The sequence below is a fragment of the Wyeomyia smithii genome, chromosome 1, assembly GCF_029784165.1.
Source record: "Wyeomyia smithii strain HCP4-BCI-WySm-NY-G18 chromosome 1, ASM2978416v1, whole genome shotgun sequence".
NCBI lineage: Eukaryota > Metazoa > Arthropoda > Insecta > Diptera > Culicidae > Wyeomyia > Wyeomyia smithii.
Genome location: NC_073694.1, coordinates 173890964 through 173917446, shown reverse-complemented (window position 1 = coordinate 173917446; position 26483 = coordinate 173890964). Strand labels below are relative to the sequence as shown.

The following is a 26483-nucleotide window of genomic DNA, read 5'->3' as shown; positions in this document are numbered from 1 at the left end:
TCGGGGGCATAAAATATTTTCATGGTGGTTTGACACCCCACCTTCTTCTGGAAGGGAGGGGTTCCATACAAATAAAACATAAATTTCTGCACGATTCGGGAGCTAATCGAGCAAATGGAACCAAATTTGGGGATGAAAAATGTTTTTTTGATGGTTTGACACCCTCTCTACTTTGGAAGGAGGAGGAGGGGAGCTGGAAAACAGCCAAAAGTGACTAAATACCACTAAATATGGGTATTTCCGTAATCCAAACTTCAACTTCAGACACTATTTTGAATTATAAGATGGCGGCTTCCGGTTCCTGGAAAACAGCCAAAAATGACTAAATACCACCCAATATAGATATTTCCGGTATCAGACTGATGGTCAGAGGCCAGAAGTTGACTCCACACACCATTTTGAAATCCAGCTGTCGAGGTGATGCACAAAATTTAAAAAGCAAAGATGTTTTCATTCTGATAAAACCAATCATTTTAAACGTTTTTTTTTTCAGTTTGAACGTATCCAATGTCCGATTCGTTATGCATTTGCAGACTATAAACAAAATCATTTAGACAAAAAAATGTGCGGAACGAAGTTTGCTGGGACAGCTAGTCAATAATAAAAGTATACTATCACAGTGAAAAATTCATGAAGTTTTTAATTTGTAAAATCTACAAATAATATTATTGGATCCTTAAACACTCAAAGCTTAGGCAGCATTGAATAAAAACTCCAAGGCTACGCTGAAATCTTAAAATTTTTAGGCGCAAAAGTTTTTCAAGCCCATATGATTAAGGACTAGTTTCAAAATAACTAAATTGTCTATCCAAAAATTCTAATCCGAAAACAAAAATCTGAAATGACCGTTTTCAAAATCTCTCTTCATTTTTAAAATTAATTTCATCCTCAGTGTGGAATCTCAAATTTATTTTTCCCAATACTTTCGAATGAAAATTCAAAAACTTCCAATTCCTGAACATTTTTCTTCATCTCTTGTTGTTATTTAGATAAACATATAAATTTGAAAAAGGAAAAGTTCTTATGTTTCAGCCATTTTTAAGTAGTCTAGATAATATTTCGGAAAAAGCATGCAAAGTTGTCTATTTCAGTGAGGCGTACACATCCACAAACTATAACTAAATTGTGAAAGAGGACTGCTAGCCTCTCTGTCAAGTTGGCGCGAAATCCTTCAGATTAGAAAAGCACGCTTATTTATTATTGGATAAATCACAATTACAACACTACAACTCTTGCAAAAATAGACGTCAAAGAGAAAGTTTTACGCGGTTTTACCTAATTGCATTAAGTTGAGAAAACGAAAACGACACTTAAAACCAGCAAATCTCTACTCAATGCTATGATTTTTGTCTGGTTGTTATCTGTGAGAGAACTATAAAATTAGGTGCTACATTCCGATTCGGAACTTGACCTTCTGTTTTTATTATTACACAGACATTGCAACTGACTGTTTAGTGTACGGGCAATTGCCAGCAATTTGCATATGTACACGTTTTTGCTAGACCTAATTATTTTTGTTTTAATGAAAAGTAAAACCGCATTGTAAATGTTTCTCGAGTTATAATCCAATCACTCAATTGAGCGCACCAATTAATAGGCGACAAACGTCGAATGATATTTCTACTCGCATCTTTAAATAGCAATAAAAGTCATCATCATGATCTTAATGCAAATCTAGTTCATTCCCTGGAGACGCTTTGCGATTGAAATATCTTTTCATTCCTGCTACTTGCTCATATTCATTGACTATTAAAAGTTCTACGAGATAAACCAAAGTCACACAATTTGGTGACCTAAAATGAAATGCATCACGATCCGGCTGGCTGCCGAGGCTCTTCATCAACCTTGACAAGTCAATTTCCCAGACGCTGTTGTGCAATCGCGTTGAATTCCTCTTCTGATTTTGCGCTCAGTGACACTGGATGCTAACTGGTTATAAGGTAACGAGAGAACGTCACACAGAGACACACAGCCAGCAGCGGCTCAATTGCTTTGTGTTCCACATTCTCGTTGCGAACTGAATTAACGTTCGATTCCGCAGAATGAAATTCAATTTATGGTCTGATAGCGATCGTAACAGATGGGCCCACGTACCTTGAAACTGCGGGATTCGATGATGCGAATATCAGCGGGTATCCTATCGCCAAACTTGACCTCAACGACGTCACCGATAACCAGATCCTCGGCACGCAGCGTCAGCTTCTCGCCCTCGCGCAATACGGTGGCAAATTGGGGCACCATGTTCTTGAAGGATTCCATAATCTTTGAACTTTTCGATTCCTGCAAGAAGAACGTATAAGTTTTTAGAAGCTGTTTTGGAAGAAAACACTGATTTGGGCTTACCTGATAATACGAGAAGATACCGGTAACTATCACGACAGCGGACAGCACAATACCGAGGTACAGGTTATCGTCGGCTGGTTCCTCAACGGTACTGGCCTGAATCGAGTAGGCAACGAAGCAGAGGACAGCGCCGATCCACAGCAGCATAGCAAAGCCACCGAAGAGATTCTTGCAGAACTTTACCCATTCGGGTGTCTGTTTAGGTGGGGTAAGTGCGTTTGGTCCATCTCGCTCTAGGTTTTCCTTTGCTTTCGCGTGGCTGAGACCCTGCAGGAGGTATAAAAATCACATTATTCAGAGACGAGCAACGCTGTGATGAAAAAAAAAAAACCTTACATTTTCTGGGTGTGTCTGTAGTCGCTGGTACAGCTCTTCTGGTGTGATTCTATGAAAATCAATATCCAACTCCTGCTTCAGGTCATCCAAATTGTCTCCTTTCTTCTTTGGTGGCATTTTGCGTTTTGTCTGTTGGCCGACAATTGAGTGAAGAGAATAGATAACAACTGATTAGTACTGATACCGGGTAAAATTGTGCATCCCAAAAGGAAACACATCCAGATCGAACGAAATCCACCCAGAGACTGCCACAAGCCGGATACCACTTGATGGCTAGCTGCCTGGCTGTAAAGCCTCTCGACATGGCCCAGAACAACACACGATAAGATAGTGCCAGTCCGATGATGGCAATCGGGCTGAGTTTAATTGGGCTCCTGCCTTGCGACTCAATTACAAAAAGACCTTAAACCGGTTCGCGAGACATGAAACACTTCAAAATAGCAAACATCAATCAAAGTGCGAACGGACGCGCTGTGGTCACATGTCAAGTAAGAAAGTACAAAACCTTTCGCGAGAGAAATTCGAACAAAGTAAGAGCCTTTAATATCTAATCAAGGTGAAGGCGCGTGGTTAATTAGAGTCGCTTTGCTAACCCACAAGTGGCGTCAGGTTGCGCAACAATGGCTGGAGTAGTTTCACGTGCTGTGTTTCGAATGACTGGATGGATTTCGTTCGAGTGTGTTTTTTTGCTAAGAAATCTTCGTGCGGTAGCCGATCACCGAAAGGATTACGTAGAATATGTGTGTCTCAGCTTGTTGATATTACGACAAGTTAGTGCATTGCTGTTCCCAATCGCTTGACAGAATATTCGTTTCTTAAGTACAAACCTACTTGAATATTGAACTGTCAGGCGCTGGTGAACGCAAATTTTCGCTGTTAGATACCGAAGAGTAGCAAACCAAAGTAGAAAAGTGTGCCGTAAGTTGTGTGGAGACCATAACCAATTATAATTGAACTAGACTAGCTCAAACGAAAGATTAGTTAGTAAACCCCAAATCGAATTAGAGGATGTTAATTACAAAAATAACTACTGAAAAGATGAATTCATTTAGCAGAGTAAGAGTAGAAAGGGTGATCTTCAAATACATTAGGTTAAATAAAATAATGAAAAGAGCTTTCGGATTATTTTAGAACCAGAGAAGTTGAAACGAAATTGTAAGGTTTTCGGAGTTCTGAGTTTTGGGATACTTTCGAAAGAAGACTTCAAGAATTTTTATGGAGCATAGTTTCGCAACACAATGTTTTTCGGTTTCTATAATAGCAATCTGACAGAATTTTTTCGATTTTTTTTAAGATTGATTTCTACAAAAGTTTAGAGTTTTATGATTTAATTTATTGTTGAATGTTGCAGGTGTGAAAAACAAAACATTTGACATGGCACAGGGGCACTCCGATTTTAGCATCACAAGATTTTATTATTAGAACTCTCTGATAATTAAAAAACTGAGGGATTTTTGGTCTTTTCAGAAACTGGTGGAGGATTTTAGCAGTTCATGATTCAAACAATTCAATGTTTTGGGATTTCGAACTTGAAATTTGTAGGGATTTTAGGAATTCCTGGATCTTATGAAACATATGAAGGTCAACATTGTAGAAGCCCTACAATGCAATGGTACTTAAGTTACGGATTTCGAGATTCAAACCTTTAAGAACTATCGATATTCAAGAATTTGGGGATTCGGAAGTTTAAGAATTGGAATTATTAGTAGGTGGGTATTTTTGCATGTTTATACTCCATCATTCTGGTATAAGATTGTGTTTAGAATCGTTGATTGCTGTTTCCCCAAGGATTTTAAACTTTGTTTTTATTATTTTCGATTTTTTCTAATTTTTTATATTAAATGTTTATCAATTGAAGAATTGTAGATTAAATGGTTTAGCTTTTAATGTGGTGCGCAAGAAAAGCGCGAATTCCGAAAACGGCGAAAAAAATTGCAAAATTCCAAACCTCTATGAAAATTTTGGTTACAAGTTTTTCACCATGTCTGATAAATACTCTCGAAAAAGACTAAATTGCAAAGTCAATTGCTCTGAATAAACGATTTGAAAACAAAAATATCATCATAAACAGGTCTCTTGAAAGCATACTTTTTTGAAAAAATCCGCGTAAATTTCAAAATCTACATATTCATTGGACATCTGTTGCGTTATGTATTTCACACATTTTTTATGCCAAGTCAGAGCAATTATTGTGCGTTTTGAGAGGACACATTGGTTGATTAAGGCTTGAACGTTTGGGTGTACGCAAAAAAATTGATTTGTAAAAAGCTAGTCATACTTTTGACCAAGACAGAAGAGCAGAGTTCCATGAGTCAGGATGAAAAAATGAAAGAAGGTTAGTCAACATCAGTCAATTTTCAGAAATTTAATTTTGAAAGTTAACTCGCGCGTATGAAAAATACCTAAATTAATCGCTATAAGTTTAGAATCGGTTCTCTGAGTATTACAACACCCAGTTTGAATATTGCAGCACCCTCCAAAGAGTTTAGCATAACCCAGAATAGACAGACACCTAGTGTTTCCGATAACCAAGATAGTTGCGATCTTCTGCAAACTTTATCTCACGGATCCCACATCCTAGAGAGTAGCGGTCTTCAGCAAATTTGTTCAGAAGGTCAGGGGCTTTTGGATGATGAGCAATTCAGTGCAGAAATCAGCATTTATATGGCGCTAGTGTGATCGCAATTCTTTGTATTTTCATCTCAGTTTGTTATAGTTATGATGATAAGGAGATACACTTGAGGATCGTCGGAATTCGTGATATGAAACTCGTTTTCTACGTTTACAATACAGTCCCATGCTATATGTTGTATTTTGCTCAAATGAAAACACTTCTTCATATGAAGGATAGCTAAATCGGTTATAGCGAGCCCTATTGGCGCTGGAGTTTACAAGTAAAAGTACAAGGCCAGTTTCAACCCAAATCAGCAGTAAAATGATGTAAAATATCTCCAAAAAAACTGTCCTAAAACTAAAAGGTCTTGAACTCCTGAACAACTTTTTTTCCTGTTGGGGGGGTTTTTTGGACCACTGCGTCCATTTATTTGAACTATTTGGGTATGCCCCGGTTTGCTGTACAATAAGGTTGCTTTTTACGCGGGTTTTTTACACGGTTTTTTTTACGCGGATTCCGGAATTTACGCGGTATTTTTTTATGAGCGGATTCCGGTTCCCCTTCACTTGGAATGCAGAATTAACGCTGTTTTGTTTCCTTGGATTCCGGAATTTAAGCGGTTTTTTTTACGCGGCACGTATCCCCCGCGTAAAAAGCGACTTTAGTGTACTGCGCTTTAAACTTATCTACCACTCATTGAAGAAGTGATAGACGGCAACCTATAGCAAGATAAGTGCCAATCGGGAATAACTTGTTTTATAAAAACTGACTTGATTGGCGGCGCAGACCAGATTTCCTTGGGTTCTAGGGAGCCCTTATTGAAGTACTGAAGTCTGCGTCTAATTAGTGCTCCGCAATTGCAGAGCAAATGTTCCGAGGTTTCGCTTTCTGAGTTGCAGAAGCGGCAAATATCATATTGGGTGAAACCAATTTTCTGAAGATATTGTTTGCTCGGACAGTGACCAATTATTAGGCCAGTGAATGTACTGAGATCTCTTATTGAGACTCAGCAACTTTTGAGAAATTTTTGTGTTTGGTGTTATAAATCTTTTTTATTGGTTGAGAGATTTCACTGCCTTCCAATTGGCTGTAATCTCTCGTTGTTCCCATTTCCTTAGCCCAGCCTTCAGGACACAGTCTGAGATACCACAAAACGGTTCTAGACCAATGAAGGTTGATTGGGAACCAAATCTGGCGAGTTCATCTGAAACTTCATTGCCCTCTATACCGCAGTGACCAGAAATCCAGTAAAGATTTACAGAATTCAACTGGCTCATCTGTTGTAGAAGTCAAATGCAGTCCCAGTCAATTCTAGACATGCACTTGTAGGCTTCCAGGGCCTTAAGTGTCGCTTCACTGTCCTAGAAAATGCAGATGTTGGCGTGGCTATACTTCCTTTCCAGGCGGATATTGGCGCAATCTAAAATGGCGGCTATTTCAGCCTGGAAGACTGTTGGCCAGTTTCCCATAGCTACTGATATTTTTGTTTTAGGACCGTACACTCCCGCCCCTGTTACGAGCGAGAGGGTTCATGGTTTAGCAGGTAGGAGATTCAAGATTTTCAAGTGACCTATCTTATCCCCGTCTAGTATCATCGTTTACCGTTTGAGCTTATGTGCACTTTTCTTGGCCTCTAGTTGAACGTGTCGATTCAAAGCGATTAGATAAAGGATAGCTTCCAATGCTCTAGAAGGTGTACTCCGCATTGTTCCGGTAGTGACAATATAAGCTAGCCGCTGAAGTTTATCTAATTCCCTCGTTGCCGTGGTCTCCTTAGTTTTTGGCCACCATACTAACGAAGCGTATAAAATTCGAGGTCTTACTATTGCGGCGTACACCCACATTACCATTTCTGGTTGTAAGCCCCAAGTTCTTCCCACCATTTTGGAGCAAACTTACAACGCTGAGTTTGCCTTGCTTATTATTGAATCTAAGTGTACGTTCCAGGTTGATTTAGCATCTAGGATTACACCGAGATACTTAACTGAGTCGCTGTATTTGATTTCCACCCCAATAAGATGAAGAGACTGCAGGCAGATGTAGTTTTCTTCTTTTTGTTAAGGGAACAATTGATGTTTTTGCTGGGTTGATGCTCAGGCCGTTTTTATACACCAAGAGCGTGCAAGGTTTAAAGCCTGCGGCATCCTATGTGAATCGAAATGTCTTTTTTCATGGCTTGTATCATCGATAAATATGAAGCATTATCGAAGGCCCCTTAAAAGTCGACAGATGCGCACAATGCTGCTCAAAAAAGAGGGATTTTTCTACTTTGGTCACAAGCGAGTGTAACGTTGTGATCGTTGATTTTCCAGCTTGATAAGCAAACTGCAACTCAGATAGTGGATATTAAGTCATGTTTTTAGATTTTAGGTATTCTTATATAACCTTCTCCATCGTTTTCAGCAGAATTAATGATAAACTGATGGGTCTGCTGACTTGTCGCGTTTCCCTGCTTGCCTTGACCATCTCCATAAGAGATGGGATTAGTACTGATTATCTATTTTGAATTATGGCATAAGGTTGGAAGGATCTCATCGCGATTTCCACTCTGCCTCTTGTGAAAACCTTTCTAGCAACGCTGTTCGCCATCTCTTTTGTTCTTTCAGACCTTGGAGCGATCACTCGAGAACATCTTATGTCGCAGGCTGGGTTGGTTTCACAGTTTCCAGAAGTGGAACCCGGAAAATGAGTTTCCATCATTAAGCCTAAAGCTTATTTTATTTATTTAGTTATATCAAATAAAAGTCATTGATTTTCTTGACAATTTGACTGAAGACGGCAACTTTTTAAGTGGTCGGATTCACGAGATAAGTTAAGCAAAAGATACTCAAATCTACATGCACTCTTGCGCCGTGTTGCAGCCGAATATCATATTGCTAAAAATGTTTGACCTCCTGAACAACTTTGCTAAAGACCGCAACACTCTAAGTGGTGGGATTTTCGAAATAAATCACGATCAAGCTAATCTAAACTACATGCATACTAACTCTCCATTTCAGCTTAATTCCAAGACATACTATCCGCTTGTCATAAGCCCTTGGCCTGCTAAACAACTTTGCTGAAGACCACAACTCTCTAGATTGTCAGAATCACGAGATAGAGTAGCATAAATCTGCTCAATTTAGGTGATTTTTATTTTTCGGGGTAATGTGCAATGCTTCGAACTCAGTGAAGCGACTCCAAACTTATGGCGGGTCTGCGCATAAAAAATACCAAAGTTTCTAAGTCTGCCTTTTAAAACAGAAAAAAATAAGGCTTTAGAGTTTTGTAGAATCAAAATGTTAGATTCGTGAGGCTTCTACATTTTTAATTTCGCAAATCTTCAAATTCTTCAGCACCAGAGCCTCAAAATTTTGAAAAATTTAAATTGAACTATTAGAATCTGAAAATCCTAACATTCAAAAGTATTAAAACAAGAGCGATTTTGAATCACAGTTATCTAAAATCACAGGCATCGTAAGATTTTAGAATCAAAATTTGGGACAAATTTCTAACGCGGAAGATTCCACAGATTGAAGAGTCCCGAAAATTTCGCTGCCCAGATTCCAATAAACTTAAAATTATACAGTTTTCCCCAGGTTCCCAGAATCCTGAGGATTTTAGTTCTTAGTTCCAATAAGACTCCAACATTTTAGTTATCTATGAATTAAATTTTCAAAATTATGAAACGCTTCCCGAATCCGAATATTTCATGTTGGCTTTCGGAATCGTTAGAATTTGGGCGGTCTTAACAAAAAATAAATTAAGTTTTTAGAATTTATTCATTAGTTTAGAGATAGAAAAACGATTAACAAATTAGAGTATTTTTTGAATCATAAGTTTTTGAATTGAATTATATAGTTAACAAATTGTATGAGAATTGAATTTGAGAGTTCCTGCAGGATCCTTTAGCTATTTGCCGTTATGATCACGAAAGTATAGTACTGTTTTTTGGAATCCGAAATCACTTGATTATGTTTGGGGGTTGTGAAAATTTGAAGATTTACTCGGGAACTTAAATAGCAAGGTTATGAAAGTTTTTGGGGTTCGAGTATTCCACTGTGTCTAAAGTTTCCAGTATCCAGTTATAATTCCAAAACTTTTGATGTTCTGTTACACTTGAAAAAAAAATGGGATTTATTATATATTATTTTCTTCATAATCCTAAGTCTTCCGGATTCCGAGAATTCTGGATTCTAGACCTTAGGAGCTTATGATACATGAATTTGAGAGACGTGGGATTCAATCATTTAAATTAAAGAATCTTTAACCATAATGTGCCCCACAAAAAAAAACACCCGTACGTGCCTCCGGCGGGGTTCCGGGTACCCACAAATTTAAATTCTTGAAGCTTTTGCAGTTTTCATCCGATTACGATAGTTTTACTACTAAAAGACTCAGCAACTTATCTACTTTGAAACCAGTGTCAGCGGAAGAAAATCAAAATTAACCAAATATCACCCAATGTGGATACTTCCGGATTCGGGATGATGCACAGAGATCGGTAATCAACTTCACTTTAAGTTGGTGACTCGCGGCTCGTCTTGTGTCGTTTTGAGGTCTCTGGGCATCATCCTGGCTCCGGAAGTTTTCATATTAGGTGGTATTTGGTCAATATTGGCTGTTTTCCGACAACCGAAAGTCAACATCTTGAATTTCAAGATGGCGTCAGGAGTTGATTTTTGGTCTCTGGACATCATCTCAATTCCGGAAATTCCCATATTGGATGCTATTTGACTGAATTCGGTTTGCTCCCAGACACCGGAAGCAAGATTTTGGAAGTCAAAATGGCATTGGGGGTCGTTTTCCGGTCTCTAGATATCATCGCGGCTCTGAAAATACCCATTTTAGATAGTATTCGACTTTGTATTATTTATTTATTCCTATGGCCCTAGTGGAATTTGTTCCCGAAGGATCCCCATGTTGAAGGTGTATTACCATAACACCGAAAACACTAAAAATAACCCATGGAAATAATTTCATAAACTTTAAACCAATAATTGTAAATTTTTTTTAAACATTTATAAAACTCCTCAGTTTCGGAACATATCCCCGAAAGACCGGATTTGTGGCAATAACAATTTTTTTCGGATGAAAATAGCAGAAGTTACAAGAATTTTAATTTGTGGGAACCCGGATGCCCCGTCGGACACGTAAGGGGAAAAAATTTAATACCCCCCATTCACCCTCTCCCTATTATTATTGTTCTAAAGTTGTCTTTCAATGAGTTTGAGGATGTCACTGATTTTTATCACTATTGGTTGAAGTTCAATACGTTGCAGAAATTATAAACTTAAAATTTGAACTGTTTAACATCATAGAGATTTAATATACTTCCGCTTTTGGACAACTCAGCCTCTCTCCCTAGTCTTTAGCAGTTTAAAATGTTTGGGAGTTTTTTAAAACCAAGTTTTATTGTTTCAAAATTTCAATCTTTCAGTTATATCCGTGCTTGTGCCCCCAACGAGCTCGGGAGTGCAATTTTTTTGCTCTTTTTCGGCAAGTGTAATTTATGAGTATAATTTAAGGGACTGAGGATGAGGTTTTTTTCTCATAATTTTCGGATTTCCGAAATTTCCAGTTCATAAACAGATAATTTGATTAGTTTTTTTTTAAATCGTTTAAAACGGATAACGAATCCAAATAGACAAACATGTGTGAAGAAATTGAAGGATCGAATGATTTGTTGGGGGTAGATTTTAAAATTCCAAGTTTAATTCTCTAGTGCGCAGTGCCGCCTTAAGACTGTCTCCAGTTAGACCTCTAGAAAGCTTCAATCAATACTTTAAAAACGTTTATAAAGATTAATAGTGATTTTTACGAAGTCCGTCTGAAAATTAACTTGGGCACTAGAGGGTTAAGCGCAAATTTATAATTTCGAGCTCTGAAATTTTTTTCGACAACAATATTGAGGTTTCAGCCTTTTGTATTGATTCCCGGAATTATTGATTTAAGTGTTCTTATGTTTTTAGAGTTTGATTTTTAAAATTAAAATTTGGCAATTTTAGTATTGTAAAATTTGGAATCCGAGTATTTGAGATTTTTAGGATTTCGTGAGATTTTGACTCGAGTTTCCATGATGATGAAAAAATTGAAACTAAAACACAGAAAATCCAACAAACTGTTCAGAACTCCGGATGCTCACAAAAAAATCACATATACCCTACCTGTTAGAGTTGAAGGTTCGTCAACCGGTGTTAGTAGGAAAACAACCAAAGCGTTAGTGGTTAGTGATCCCAAGTAGGACCCCTAGAGCAGCAATTCGCTACAAACTACCTTACCTTAAGCTGACCGTCGGCGGTGAGGTTGTCATCCTTCAAGGGTGCCACGGTGGCGACCCGGTACGAGTCGGTCCTACCGGTCTGCACGGCAGGCGTCACACATGCCACGATGATGATGTTGATGATGTATAGGGTTGTGTGTGTGTATGTTTTTTTTGTTTGTCGAATGCACAGGCAAGCATGGTAGGGAACGCAAAATTATATGCAGGAACGATGCAAGCCAAATCAAATAATCAAGGACGATGAAGATAAGATGATGATGGCAGTTGTTGTTTTCGTTGTTGATAATACACACGAGCACACGCACAAACAAATCGGCAAACAAAGGCATGAAAATAAATAAAAATTAAAGAAAATCATCATGATTAGCGTTTTTTTCTACTATTTGCATCTAGACATAGAACATTGCGTAAACGGTATAGGGTTTCGAGTTGGATGGGGTAGAAAGGAGTAAGGATTTTTCGAGATTCGAGTACGATGTCAGAGTTTGGTTGAAAATCGATTTCCCACGATCCGCAGAAGCTTGGCAGCAGTTGCTGCATGCGTACGAACTCATGCTCCCGAGGGGTTTTCCCCTATTTTCGCGTACAGCAATTGGAACTCAGAGTCCACCGCTGAGCGCGTCGTGGTCACTCAGCTTCCGTTTCGACCCATGGAGAGACACATGCGCAGTCCAGATTTTCACGTTACATAATAGAGCACGATTGCGGCGGTAGTGGCGTCGAGGCTTGCGGAAAGTGTGGAAAAATATGTGTGAACTGGAGAAGGTGTAGCCGCGCGTCTTAATTAGGCGACCCACGAGCTATAAAGAATCCATTTTTCACACCGAAAAACCAGCTGGTACATACATTATTATAAAAACCCGTCACCGAGCAATCAGGTGAGCGCGGTTACGTAACAGAAAGCGCGACTCCCTATATGTCCTTGGCACTTATAAGGCGAGGCAATTTGCAGTTGTTATAGATCGCGAATGCACCAGCATTTCCTGCCTTTTCCCGTTAGCGAATTTCTCGAAGAAAAAAGAAGTAAAAACAAGAATCTATATAAAACGGCACCTTAATGTTTAAGGTCAGTGGAGGGAAATATGATTAATGCTTTGTGCTGGCGTGTATTCTTGGCCGATGGCCAGCGAAATATTTGCCATCCGTTGAGGCTGCCACTGTAGAGTGTTGTTTTCGTAGTAGCGCGTGTGTTGGTGTGTACGCGAACTGTACAAAGTGACAGTTTCGACGCACGACTGGTGGAGACGCACGGTGATTCGAGACGTTGAAAATATTTTCCCCTCCTGCTATTTGTACCTACTCGTCGTGACGAGATGAATGGCAAGCAGTAGGTACGTGCTTATAGCGTGACCCTCTAGAAAGCCAAGAACGTGCCCCAGCTGCTGGTGGGTAGAGACATTCTGTTCGACAACAGCTTTTACGATCGAAATGACATCGATTCGGGTCCGAGTGTCTTCACGCGAGTAGCAGCTGTGACCTTACGGCGGATTTTCGGTGAACCAATCAATTGTCTCGCACGAGCGGCTTCAGACTTTTCATAATAAAAAAATCTTCCACAACCCAGAGCGCTCATGATGACTGATAAGCGCAGTGGTGAAACGTGACATTTATACCGTTTCCAGCAAATTAACGTAAATTGGATATTTGACCCACTCCGGCAACAGCCCAATGCAGTACAGACAAACTCTATCGCAATCTTGCTTAGGTTCGAGTTATCAATCAGAGCGAAATACCTCCGCTGAACACGAACCGGATCTCGCCAGCAGGCAAGATAAGACACTCTCTAATCTTGAAACAAAGTTTTGGAATTTCTTTTTTTTTTCCTCCACGAGCAGCGCCAGCATCGAAAGAGGAAACATTCGTGTTCGGCAAGCGTAATCAATTGCTCTCGCTATCAGTGTTCGAATCCAGTTCAAGGAGACACGGTTAAAATCGACGAAAAAAAAACGTAGACTATACCGTTTTCGCCAGCCATTCGAAGAACCCTTTGTTTATTTACTAAGACATTAACCCTCGCAGCATGGCGGGGTGCAGCGTGCGATTCCAACCTTTACTAACTGTCAAAATATATGTATTACGAGCGGTTTAGTTGTGAAGAAAAAAAAACGTATTATTAGCCAGTCCCTGGGTAACAGAGCACCCGATGGAAGTTCGTTCAGAGATAGTCTGTTTGTTTTTAGATTACGACACGAGGAGAATGTGTCTGTGGCCCAATCGGTTTGGTGGGTTTATCACAATAGTAGAGCGGCTTGGGGAACACGAGTGGTTTGAGACACACGATGACGGGTCGCTTTTCATCTGATCAAACACAATAAAGCCTGTTGCAATTCAGTGCCGTGATGGGATTAGGGGTTTGCAAATAGAAACGAAGAGAGTGCGCGCGCGACAGAGACAGAGAGACCCCGCTTTTTTGACAGGTGATTTATAGCAAGACAAGCCAGTAGAAGAGAGCTGGAGGCATAAATAGTTCATGGCCCCGCCGCCGTGGGGATGTACAGCAGAATGGTCGACGTTTTGCTTCCTTTAGAAAGCATAGGATAGAGGCAAACGGAAACGTGTTCAAGTTTTGACCGGTTTGGCGAGCGATTCCGAGCTCTGTTTACGATTGCGTTCAGGAAGGCAATAATCACAGTTGTTTATTTTATAATCCGCTACAGATGATGGGAAGAATGTTTCCGAATGCCAATAACGTATCAACTTAGACGGGGTCTAGGAAATGGAGATTTGGTCATTCGGGTGTTTAACTGTCTGAGTTTTTATCCAAATATAAAAAAAAAGTCGATGAATCCCTTCACATCGCAAAGCGTTTTTGGAAGCAGAAATATTGTTTTAACGACGTTATTGTCCCCCAGTTCAGAAATTATTTTACTCGAAACTGAATTGTGAGTACAAGTTGAGCACTAAACTATACGAAAAGTATGTGAAGCGAATTGCTGAATAGCGTTCCGAGGATCAAGTTTTAGCGACGCTTTTGGTTACGCTAATCTACCCAAAATTTAGCGTAACAATTTGCTGACACAAAATTTAAAAAAAGAAAAAGTTTGCAAAAGAAATTGAGCCGTACATAAAATATATCATGTTGGGACATAAAAAATAGAAAAGAAGATGGTTCTGGTAGCATTTTTTAAAGTGTTTACTACAAAAAAAAATAAAAAAAAGGAAATTTTGAATGAAATTGACAACGAACTAAGCAACTTCGTGACCCGAGTTCATCATAATCAAATTTTATTTAAAAAAAAAAGAACTAAACTTGAGAATATCAGGGCAGCTAATTTATGAGCTTTCTTTGATTAATGGAATATGAATTATGAAAAGAATCGGAATATTATCGATGTATATTGATAATCTTCCTAAAGCTAAAACGTGTAGTTTTTCTTATCTGGCAGGCATAAAATAGAAATCCAGTCGTGCTATTAAATTGAATTATTAAATTTCCTTGTGTGTATAACACTGGCGAAAAAAATTGCCCTAAAACTCAAACTGGATTAATCTGTAAAATTATAGCTTTTAATTCATTCCTGTAAATTTTGGTGCCCGTAGCCAGCTCAGAAGTGCGTCAAAAGGGTGCAGAGTAATTACTCACCAGGGTCGTCACCTCTACGTTTGCTTACGAAAAAACCTTATTTAAGACTGTGAAAACTTTATGCACTTCTGGCTTGGCAAGGAGCAATAAAATTCACACGATTGGTTAAAAAGCTATAGGCTTTAAAATTTTTCTAGTTTGAGCTCTAGGGTAATTGGGTTGACCAATGTAATTGATGTCCGTGTTTGGGAAGCTTAGATTTTACAGGTAAAAGCAATTCCACAAAAAATGTCCTAGTTTAAATATTTTTTTAATTGTTATTTCCGATTTAGCTGGAACATTGCACAGATGTTTCCGTCGACAAAAGATGCCGTTTTGTGCTGTTGGTTTTTTTTTTAACCACGACTCATTCTTGAGAACCTATGTAAAGAACGTATTGATAATTACGAATATTTTTAGAAGTCACACGGCTAATTTGATCGGTGTGACGTCTTCGGCGAAGTTGTAGGTAATAATTTTATCGATCAGAAAAAATATACACTTTACGCTTTTTTCATCAAAAATTAAAAAAAAAATGAGAGTTCATTCAAAAAAAGAGAATTAATTATCTAAAAAAGCTAATCTAATTATCATGAAAGAGCTAATCTACTTATCATGAAAATTACAAAAGATAAGGCCGATTATGAAGGAATGACAAACAAAAAAGTAAAACATTCAGAAAAAATAAAAAAAAATTAAACCAGAACGTTACAAAAAAAAATTTTTTTTATTTTTTACAGTGTTTATTTTGTTTTCAAGGCAAACTTGAAAGTAATGATTTTTCCTTTTAAAAAAGGTATACACCGTAAAAAAAATAAAAATAAACTGCACAGACAAACAGAAGTGCCACTCGACGACGATTTGATCGACCAGAGAAATAACGATAATTTTGAAATTTTGCTTAGTGGGCAATAGTGCCGCTAGTGTCGCTATAAGCAAGTGTGCCGTTTCCATTATCAAAGACAAAAACCAACAGTAATGCCTCTTGTGTTGATTTAAGCAAGCGTGCACACCCATTAGCAAAGACAAAAACCGTTTTACGAAAACAAGTTAGAAGGCAATAAGCTCATAGGGTGGCGCATGAGTGTAACGTTTCAAATAAGGACGAAGATTTTTCAGGATTTTTGTTCGAAGAGGTACGTCTGTTTGTCTGTGATAACTGTTTCTATTTATTTATTGTTATTTTTTTTTTTTAAATTTTTTATTTTTATTAATTTAATTTTTTTCAGTTTTATTTATTTTATTTTAATTTTTTTTTTAATTTTTTTTTTATTTTTATTTATTTTATTTTTTTCAGTTTTATTTATTTTATTTTTATTTTTTTTTCATTTTTAATTTTATTTTTTTTATTTTTATTTATTATTTTTTTTAATTTTTTTTTTATTTTTTTTTTCAATTTTTTTTTATTTTATATTTTTAAAAGTTCAGTAAATTTGTTTCATTTTTAATGTGGAGTTTTTGTAGCTTTAGTTTTTTTCTGAAGACCTTATAGCAAATAAACTAAACGTTCTGGCTTTTTTTAATTTTTTCTTGAAAATTGTTTTTTTTTTTTTGTTGCTCAGTTCCCCATGAACGAAAAGCAACGATGTTTAGCTAATCTTTTTTAGTTTTCATAAATCTTTTGACCTTGACCTTGATTATGAGCTTGATTGGATACCTAATTTTTAATCTCTTTTGAACTTTTTTCTAGAAATTTTTTTTTCAGTGTTCTTTTTTTTCAAAAAGACAAAATTGTTACAACTTTGCCGAAGACGTCACACCAAGCAAACATAGCACTTTTAGTACATGGCTTCTGAAAAAAAATCGTGATCCAAAAAAAAAACAATAGCACAAAATGGCATCTTCTGCCCATAAAGCCATTTATGACAAGTTTTAACCTAATCGAAAATGGTCGATTTAAATGGTTGCCCGCTTTTTGGTGGAACTGCTTATAACAAGCATGTAGGGATTTTATGCTCAAATATGTTTATCATACAGCAGCTCAATGCAAAAAGTCGTATCTGCATATTTTTTTTGCTTCGATCAAACTAAAAATCGCAAAAATTTTCGACCTGGTTTTTATTTGGCCCTTGGAGTGCCACTTTTTGTCATATGGTTGTCCAAAAAATCAACTTTTTTCAAAACTTTCAATTTTCAAAAGGTCGTAACTTTTGCTCCGGTTAACTGATTTTGAATCTTTTGGCATCAGATTGATGGTAATTGATGAGCCTTTTAAAGAAAAATATTAAAATGTATTTCTAGTAACAAATTTTGGGCGAAATTTTTTAACAATCAGTTTTCTGCCGTTTTGGAGGGTTCGAGATCCAGGAGACCGCATCGTTTGATAGTTCTTTAGATGCCTAAGGAAACTTTACATTAAATATCGAACTTTCACGGAGGTATATTTTGCGATTTTTGAGATAAAATTTTGGCAAACCTTCAATGTTCACAATAACCACCATGCGTCTCCATCGAGAAAAGTTACTGCGATGCAAATAGGGCCACCTGGGTCTTGAACCTTCTGAAGCATCGAAATACGATTTGTATTGCATTGTAGTAGCCCTTTTATAATGGGGAGGAATTTTGATTGTGATGGACACTAAAGATTAAGAACATCTAGCTTCAAAATAAAATACATCTATGAACAATGATATTGCACCATCCCGATTTCAGAAATACCCGTATGTGTATTGGGTCATTTTGGGCTGTTTGCCAGAAATCAAATATTACCGTTTTATAATTCAAACCAGGATCGATATTTTGTTTCTGTGTATCTTCACCACGATCATTTCGAGCTGTTTCTAGCTGTTTTCCGGAAAATTCAATTGGAATATGTGTTCCATTTATGTCAGACCCCTCTTCCCTTCAGTGGAGGGAAAGTGTCCAACCATCATAGAAACGTTTCTTGTACTGTAATATCCATACTGGGGGCAAAAAATGTTTCTATAGCAGTTCACACCCCTCCCTCCTCTGAAAGGGGAAGCAGGGAGGGCTCCCACACAAAGTAATCAAGCAAATGGGATCACATTTGGAGAACGTATCCTAAATCTGATATGGTCTCCAAATATAGTTCCGTTTGCTTGATTAATTCTCGAGTTATGTAAGAATTTGTTTCAATTATATAGGAGCCCTCCTTTCCAGAGGAGGGAGTGGTGTCGAACTACCATAGCAACATTTTTTGCCCTCAGAAACCTCAATATGTTTGGATCAACTTGCTTAAATAGTTCTTAAGTTATGCAGATATGTATGGGAGCCCACTCTTCCAGAAAAGGGGGAGTGTGGAACTACCATAATAACATTTTTTGACTTCAAAAACCTCCACATGTCAAATTTGGTTCTATTGCCTAGATTAGATCTCGAGTTATGTAGAAATTTGTGTTTCTTTTGTATGGGAACCCTCCCTTCCAGAGCTGTGAGGAGAGTCAAACTACCGTAAGAACATTACTTGCCCTCGAAAACCTCCGCATGCCAAATTTGATTTCATTTTGCTTGATACGTTCTTGAATTTTTCAGAAATTTGTGTTTCATTTGTACGAGAGCCCTCCTTTCCAGAGTAGGGAGGATTCTCAAACCATCTTAAAGCCTCTCCCCAGAAACTCCTACATACAAATTTTCAAGCTATTTCCTAATATGGATCAGACAGGTCTCAAACCACCTGGACCGGTAAAAAACGAATGGAAAAATGCATGGAATTGCTGCAAACATATGAAGTTTAAGACACTTCAAAGCTCCGAAACCGTTCTACCTTCTAGTGAAAATTCAAGCTCTAGTGTAAAACTGACAAAAATTTTAATCCAGATTTCCTCATGAAAAGACTTCAATTAAAAAATAAAGGAAAAGTTGAGCAAGTTGGAGCAGCTAGCTTATGACATTTATTTAATACAAAACATATGCTTTATGACGGGAACCGCAATATTATCGATGCACATTGATGAAGCTCTAAAGAATTGAGAAGTGCTGAAAGGTACCTCCACAACTGACACGTAAAAATGGGAATCCAGTCAAGCTTGAAATAACCGAATTACCTCACTTGTAATTGATGTCCGTGTCTGGTATATAAGATGTATGCAGTATGAAGAAATTTTATGTTTGGCAAAGTTTTGTAGCATTTTATTTGTTCAAAACGTCAAATTTCAATAGAATCTTATCTCGTAAAAATACTTTTTTTTCCGATTTGCCAGCCTTGTTGTTTTATTTTGGACAACATTCTCAACTAAATATTTTTGCAGCATAATTTTTTGTGGGGACCAAGATAACATTTGGCTTCAATATGTAACAAGAAATTTTTCAATAATTGAAGAATTAATTTATTTCAGCAGAGAGTCTCGGACAACAAGCTTTTCTGAAGACCTTATACCAGTAATTCCTAACCTTTTTGGCTCCCCGGCCCCCTTTTCGAAGCACAGAGAAATTCGCGCCCCCTACCCGTTAACGTTTAGCTAATCTTCTGTAGTTTTATTTAAAAAAAATAGATTTTGAGATGCATTAGATTTATTAGATAATCAATTTTTAGTATTTTAACTTTTTTTTTTAAGATCTTTTTTTTCCAGAGTGTACTCTTTTTTTCAGAAAGACAAGATTTTTATTTACAGTGAAAATATTTTTTTTTCAAATTGCTAGCTTGTTGTTTTATTTCAGACAACATTTTCAACTAAATATTTCAGCAACATTATTTTTTGTGAGCATCTAGATAACAAATGGCTTCACCATGCAACAAGGAATTTTTCAATAACTGTGGAGAAGTTAAGCTCAGCTACATACATAATAATAACAAAAAAATTTCCGGGAAAAAAAATGTTAAACTTATTGAGCCCAAGTCAGGGATTTTGATATTTCTAGTAGGTATGTATTTTGCGTTATTTAAAGCATCACACGCATTGTAAACATGCTCTATAAGGAAGATGAAAATTTCCTAGGCGTCGTACACAAATTACGTAACGCATGAAGGGGGGGAGGTGGTTGAGTTTGCGTTACTAATTTTGACATATGGAGGAGGGGTTGTTGGAACAGTTACGTAACTGTGATTTTTCTTCAAAATTTAAATTTCTGGGACTTAAGCGTTACGTAATTTCTTACTAATTGTTATATAGGGGGAAGGGGGTCTAAAATCCTGGTTTTTAGCGTTACGTGATTTGTATACAACGCCTTATGTTACAATTTCAACTAGATTCAAGCCTAAAGATTTTCATTACTATTTTTTTTTTTTTTTTTTTTTTTATGTAGTCATGTTTATTAAATTATTATTTACAAATACATTTCAAGTGTAGCCCTTAGATCATTTGTATCTATTGCGTTATTTTCACTTATAATATAGTCTATATAAATGGATACCAGCTTCAGGATTTTAGTTTTCACCATTTTTGATGTTCTCGTCATTGTTGGTTTTTCGATATCTGAATACGTTACTCTCCGTCGACCAGGTAAGTACCTTGCGATGAACTGCTGTAGTGTTGCCCAAGCGCTGATCACCCGCGGGCACTCCGTTAGCTTATGCTCCAACGTTTCGATTGGTGTGTGACAGTGTAGACACTGTTCGCTATCCACACGGTGCATAATATGCATCAAGCGACGGTGTTCTGTTTTACCGTTTACAAACAGAAATAGTGTAGTTTTTTGTTGCGATGTTAAACAACGGTTTTGCAGAATGTTGGACCAAATTAGGCGCCAGTTTGTTGTTAAGTCCTCCCGTTCCACTTTCGGTTTTTCAGTTCCCTCTACAAAGTGTCGGTGTATACCGTCGGTGGACAAATTTTGCAGGACTATCGGCGGAAGCAAAGCGATATGTTGCCGTATTTGTTTCAGACACGGACAGTTCACCGGTAGTTGTAGTCGCGGGGTGCCTTCAATGAACGCTTTATAAAAAGGCATGTATTCAAGCTCGCGGAGGTGTCGATTAATCAGCAGCGCTTTACATTTAAACGCTGGCAGATGTAGTTTAAGCCCCCCTTCTTTATGGTCACGTGACAGCTGTGTTATTGGGACACGCGCGGGAAGGCCTCTCCAGAGAAAATTTCCCATCGCTGAGGTCAGTCTCGCAACATGCATATTTGTCGGTGATAAGATAGATGAGATGTACCAAATCTTTGAAGTAGCAAATGTGTTAAGGAATGCAACCTTTTGCAGCAGTGTTAGCGACCTTATCGCATGTGAAAATAGCGTTCTAGAAAATTTTACTACTAATTCGTCCCAGTTTAGTTTAATCATTGTACGAATTGAATTAGCGTAGATTACTCCAAGTATTTTTACCGTCTCTTCAGTCTGTAGCCACTCTACGTTGATTAGTGCCCCAGTAGTGTCCCCCACGTCGATGGAGGTGGTTTTTTCCATGTTCAGTCTCGCTCCTGAGACGACGGAAAACCGACCAAAGAGATTATAGGCGGCTTGTATTTTTTCGGCAGACGAGACAATCATACTTATGTCGTCCGCATAAGCAACGATGACGTCATTCTCACCAACTCGCTCCAGCTGATTTAGCAGTGGCAAGAGGTAAATAGCAAATTGTAGTGAACTCAACGGGTTCCCTTGTGCGATCGAACGTTGGATTGAAACCGGAGTCGATATGTGACCGTTGATAAGCAGCCGAGCAGATGAGAGTTCTGCGAAACGGGCGAGTAAACCTACCATCCTCGTATTGAAACCGAGTGCGCACATGTTGTTGAAAAGAAAACGTCGGTTGACCCGATCAAACGCGTGGTCCAGGTCGAAAGATATGAGCTTACCTCTCTGTTTGTGTGCTATCATTTGAGCAATGCGATCCTTAATTGAGAGCGTGGCTTCGTAAATGTTGTGCCCTGCATTGGCGCATTTTTGTACTTTGCCTAGTACCTTATGCGTCTGAACGATTGCTATTAGTCTTTCCCTGAGTATGCGGCATAGCAGTTTGTAGTCGAAATTCAGAAGCGAGATCGGCCTGTACGACCGTACGGTACTCTCACTCCCCTTCTTTTTCACCAACACAATTATTGCGTCTACGAACTCGGCTGGGAAGTGCGACTCGAGTGCTTCGTTCATGACCAAGTTTAACTCTCTGTGGATGACATCGAAGGTGCTCATGTAGAATTCTCTGGGCAAACCGTCGCTACCCGGAGATTTTCTTGGTGCGCTCGTTTTTATTGCCGAAAAAATCTCAGCTGTTGTAATCTCCCTCATGCATGCATTATTACCATCGTCAGCCTCTGGTATCACCCTTCTGCAGACAAAATCGTCATCCCGCTCTGCTCCGATTCTCTCATCTGCATAGAGTTGTGAATAATATTGTAGCAACTGATGCTCGATGTCTTGTGCGTTATCGGTAGTTTCACCTCTTTCGTTTTGTAATCGTGTGATGATTGTTCGTTTCCTTTTTCTTTCTCCGAGTTGAAAGGTGGAGAGCGGTTCACCGGCTACGTAGGATTCGTTGCTGCGTACAAACATCTGCATGAACTGTCGTTGCTGCATTAGGAGTTCACCCTTTAGTCGGTTGATGGTTGTTAACAAGCTTGGGTCGCGGTAATATCTGTCGTAAGCTCTTCGTAGCTGTTCATATCGCCATTGGTATTCGCGGTGGAAATCATTGTAGGCCAGAGTAGATTTTCGGCGGAAAAAAAGTTGGATTTTCGGTTTTGCATACCGTAACCACCATAACATCCAACAAGTGTAGTGTCGGCGTTGGCGAGTCCAGTATTGCCATTTAATCCTGAACTCATCGACATTTTCCGAAGTCAGCAGGTGCGAGCGGAGAGACCACAACCCTCGGCCACTCTCTCTGCCGAGATTTGGGAGACACAGACGTACGGTAACAGCTTTGTGGTCTGAGAAGGCAACGATGTGTGTGTTAGTATCCTGCAGCTGGTGAGTTAGTTCCCGGCTAACGTAGATGCGGTCTAGTCGTGACATCGAGTTGTGAGTTATGAACGTATACCCACCAGATTGTGGGCGAAGTTTAGCCCATACATCTTGGAGACAGAGCTGTCGGACGCATGTATGGAGAGCCGGACTTTTGTTTGTACCCGTTGCGTCACACTGTCGTATAACACAGTTGAAATCGCCTGCAAGTATTACGTTCTCTGTACGATGTCGTAGATAGTACGCGATCGTGTAGTTGAAAAAGCGCTCGCGTTCTTGGCGGTAAGTAGTTCCTGAGGGTGCATATATGTTGCACAGTGTCGTGTTCGCAATTCGCAGTGCGATTAATCGCCCATCGATACTCTTTTCAACATGGGAGAATCGTATGTGTTCCTTTAGTGCGATCGCTGTCCCCCTTCTAGCATTGTCTACATTGCAAATAACGTTGAAACCGGGCAAGTGCAGTTGCTCGTTTTCTACCTCCTGCATCATAACAATATCAAGTTCTAGTGAGTGTACGAATGTCCGTAGAGCGTTTAGTTTTGTAGCGTTAGTGATCGTGTTGATGTTTATTGTTGCAATTTTGTAACTCGTGAGTTCCATTAAAGAATGTCTTCTCCCGGCGAATCGTTGGTTCCGTCGTGTCGTAGCTTTTTGCCCGGTGGACGTCTACGAGATGTTCTGCTGCTTGACGAGGTTGTAGAGCGATCAGTTTCGTCTCCCTCTCTATCTCGTTCGCTAGTCGTAACTTTTCGGTTCGGTTCGTCGGTACGGGGTGGTTGCGATGGCAGTTTAAAGTCTTCGTTTCGCTCTTGCGAAGTGGGTAAAGCCGCTGCCTGCGACTGGAGTGCTGGCTTGCTTGCGTTGATCTCGACAGTGCTTACTGTTTGCTGTGAAAAGACGGTTGTATTGCTCGGTCCTGCCAGGTTGCTGTTAACCTTCGACTTGGCAAGCTTTGGTTTGCTCGTCAACGTACGGAGCTGTTTCGGTTTGGTTTGCTTCACGATGTTTGCATATGACTGATCAGAGTCAAGCTTCTGGACCAGTAGTTTTTTGTTCTGGACACAGGATATTCCGCTGTGAACGAACTCATTGCAGTGCCTGCATGTCTGCTGTTGGCCGTAATAAGACAAGGCAGTTGTCTCTCCGTCGATGACGACGTAGGATGGTATATTCTCCTTCACGATCATTTTCACTTCCCGTACACCGCTTGGGATTCCGCCAAACGTAAACCTCTCGTCCCACATCAACTCACGTATTGAGAGTACCTCTCCGTAGGCGCGGAGAAAATCAGCAATTGATTCGTCGGACACATCTTCAGATAGATCGAACAATTTTACCTCTACTGCTCCGTCCTCCATCCTAATGCGTATCTTATACGTTTTACCATCAATCTCCGTTTCATGTTTGTTGTCATGCTTTTCGACTATCTTTTGGGCCAACGACAGTTCACTGACCTTTACGAAGGCACATTGTAAGCTACGACTGGGCTGGATTCGCACAACTTGATCTTTTTCTAACTCTAGCACTGTATCGACGAACTCGTGTAATTCTTCGAATGACGGTTTTCGTGGCACATGAGCATAGTCAATGCGGAACGTATTCTCGCGACGTCTCATGGTTGTTTAGCTCTTCGCGTTTACGCGGTATGGGTGAAAGAAAACAGCTGGGGCCGGTAGTGGCCAGAGCTCTTAGCTTTGGAAAAAGATTTCAGATAAACTTCGTGCACGACTTCCGATGTATCGCAAAAAATTCGCGTCTGCTCTACTCGGAGGTTGAGCGCTAACTGTTTTTTTTTTTTTTTTTTTTTTTTCAACGATACGCTGCTATTTATTGATGAAAATCCCGCATATCTGACATCCGGACTTTCAATTATTATTTAAACACTTTTTCCTGCTTCAAGATTCGATTTCACATAGCACCGATGGTGATGCTAAAAACAGCCTCCCTTGGCAGAAATATGTGCCGAATAAAAACCAACGCAGAGAATCCAGAAACCAACAGCCGTCCCGCAATTTGCTTACAGCTTTAGCTTGGTACGTCTCCAGTGACGGCGCTTGGCATTGTAGCGGATCGTGTTGCTTGGATCAATTAGATTAAAATTAGTTTGACAGAACTAAACTAGATCTGACTTGATACTGCCTTTGAGAACTCATTACACAAGAATTGAAAAAAAAACTACAAAAGTTAGTAAAAACCGTAATGACGAGTAAAACTCAATCTCTGGTTCCCCTAGGGAGTATTCTAGGGCCACAAATAACATATTATATACTAGCTGTATAATTCCACTAGTTAAAACGGAACAATCAAATTAACTTGTTTAAAAAAAGGTTTTCAGTTTTGAATGTTTGCTTAGTGCTGATAATTCTGGAACGGAAATCTGACGAATCTTACGCATGTGATCTTTGATCATTGAAAAAGTTCATATTTAAACAAATTTGAATATAATAGCGATTCAATTACCTTGAAACACGTTCGTCAAACTTATTCTCGCTTCATTCCCCCAGAATACTGTTGTTTTGACTGACAAACCTCGTAGACTGAGTTTTTTTCTTCTAAATTCGCGAATAGTATGATTTGGTTTTTACCGCTTAAAACTCCGTCCTCGTCCGAAGACTTTTGCATCAATTAAAAACCATTATCGGACAGACCAATTGACGGGTCAGTTATTAGAGTGCGCAGCTTGATTCCGTGTTCGGTTCAGTTAATTAGTTGTCTGTGCTGCGTGACGCTTGAAATTTTGTTCCTAGACTAGCGTGTTGGCCCCCATCGTATGTGAGGTGACCTTTATTCGTTATCAAACAGAGTGATTACAACGCCACCGGTTAGAATTCAGTTCAGGCAATAGCCGAGCAAAAAATAAGACAAATCAACATTCGGAAATGGCTTTTACTATGTTCGAGGGTAAAATTTATCAGATACAACTGACTACACAAAGTAAACCATCGAAAATTAATTTTAATAAAAAAAATCCTCAAAATTAATGGGATGAAGACTCCTGAACGAGAATAGAACGAATTTTATCGCCGACACACACATAAACACGATTCACAGGGAACAATGGATAAAAAAAAATCCCCACTTGGACAATACCTTCGGTTACTTTTCCTTGTGGTCAAACAAACGGCAGCAGCAACAATATCCGTTCCTTCTGGGTTTACTAGGCGGAGAGCCTGCCTTCACGAGGCGGTAAGTTACACTCGTTGCTTGAGGCACGATTTGAACACGATCGACACTGCGGAAATGACGCAAATTCACTCCAATAGCACACAAAGCAGTTACAGGTATAAGAAAATAAAAAAAATATATATGGGAAAAGCGGTGGTACCGAGTGTACTTTAAAAATCACTTGCTGCTTGCTGTTTTTTTCTCGTTCTTCCGGTTGCTCAACCTTTTCCGGCTAGCTAGCTGAAGTCAGCTGCAGGATGGATGGGAACTGGCAGTCTTCTCAGGCAAGCAACGCTAGCACGGACTGATTAGATAGATAGAGTTAGATACAGAGATACGGAAGATTGAGATTAATGTTAGTTTGGAACTTATTGGTTTTGTGAGGATTGTTAGTT

The 26483-nt window shown here is 38.9% G+C and overlaps 1 protein-coding gene across 9 annotated transcripts in view; it reads right to left on the bottom strand.

Annotated features, from left to right (window-relative positions):
- The window catches only part of LOC129727768 (sodium/potassium-transporting ATPase subunit alpha), a 182397-nt gene that overhangs the window by 28158 nt on the left and 127756 nt on the right, over positions 1-26483 (bottom strand). For 6 of the 9 annotated variants that reach the window (XM_055685945.1, XM_055685926.1, XM_055685936.1 and 3 more), the window contains 4 exons: positions 11554-11634; positions 2680-2808; positions 2344-2610; positions 2095-2280 (listed from right to left, as the gene is read on the bottom strand). In XM_055685945.1, the coding sequence (XP_055541920.1) occupies positions 2095-2280; positions 2344-2610; positions 2680-2808; positions 11554-11634 (663 nt within the window). Of the gene's footprint in view, positions 1-2094; positions 2281-2343; positions 2611-2679; positions 2809-11553; positions 11635-26013; positions 26393-26483 lie in introns of those variants that run through there. The other 3 variants (XM_055685979.1, XM_055685989.1, XM_055685972.1) reach the window with 3 other exon arrangements.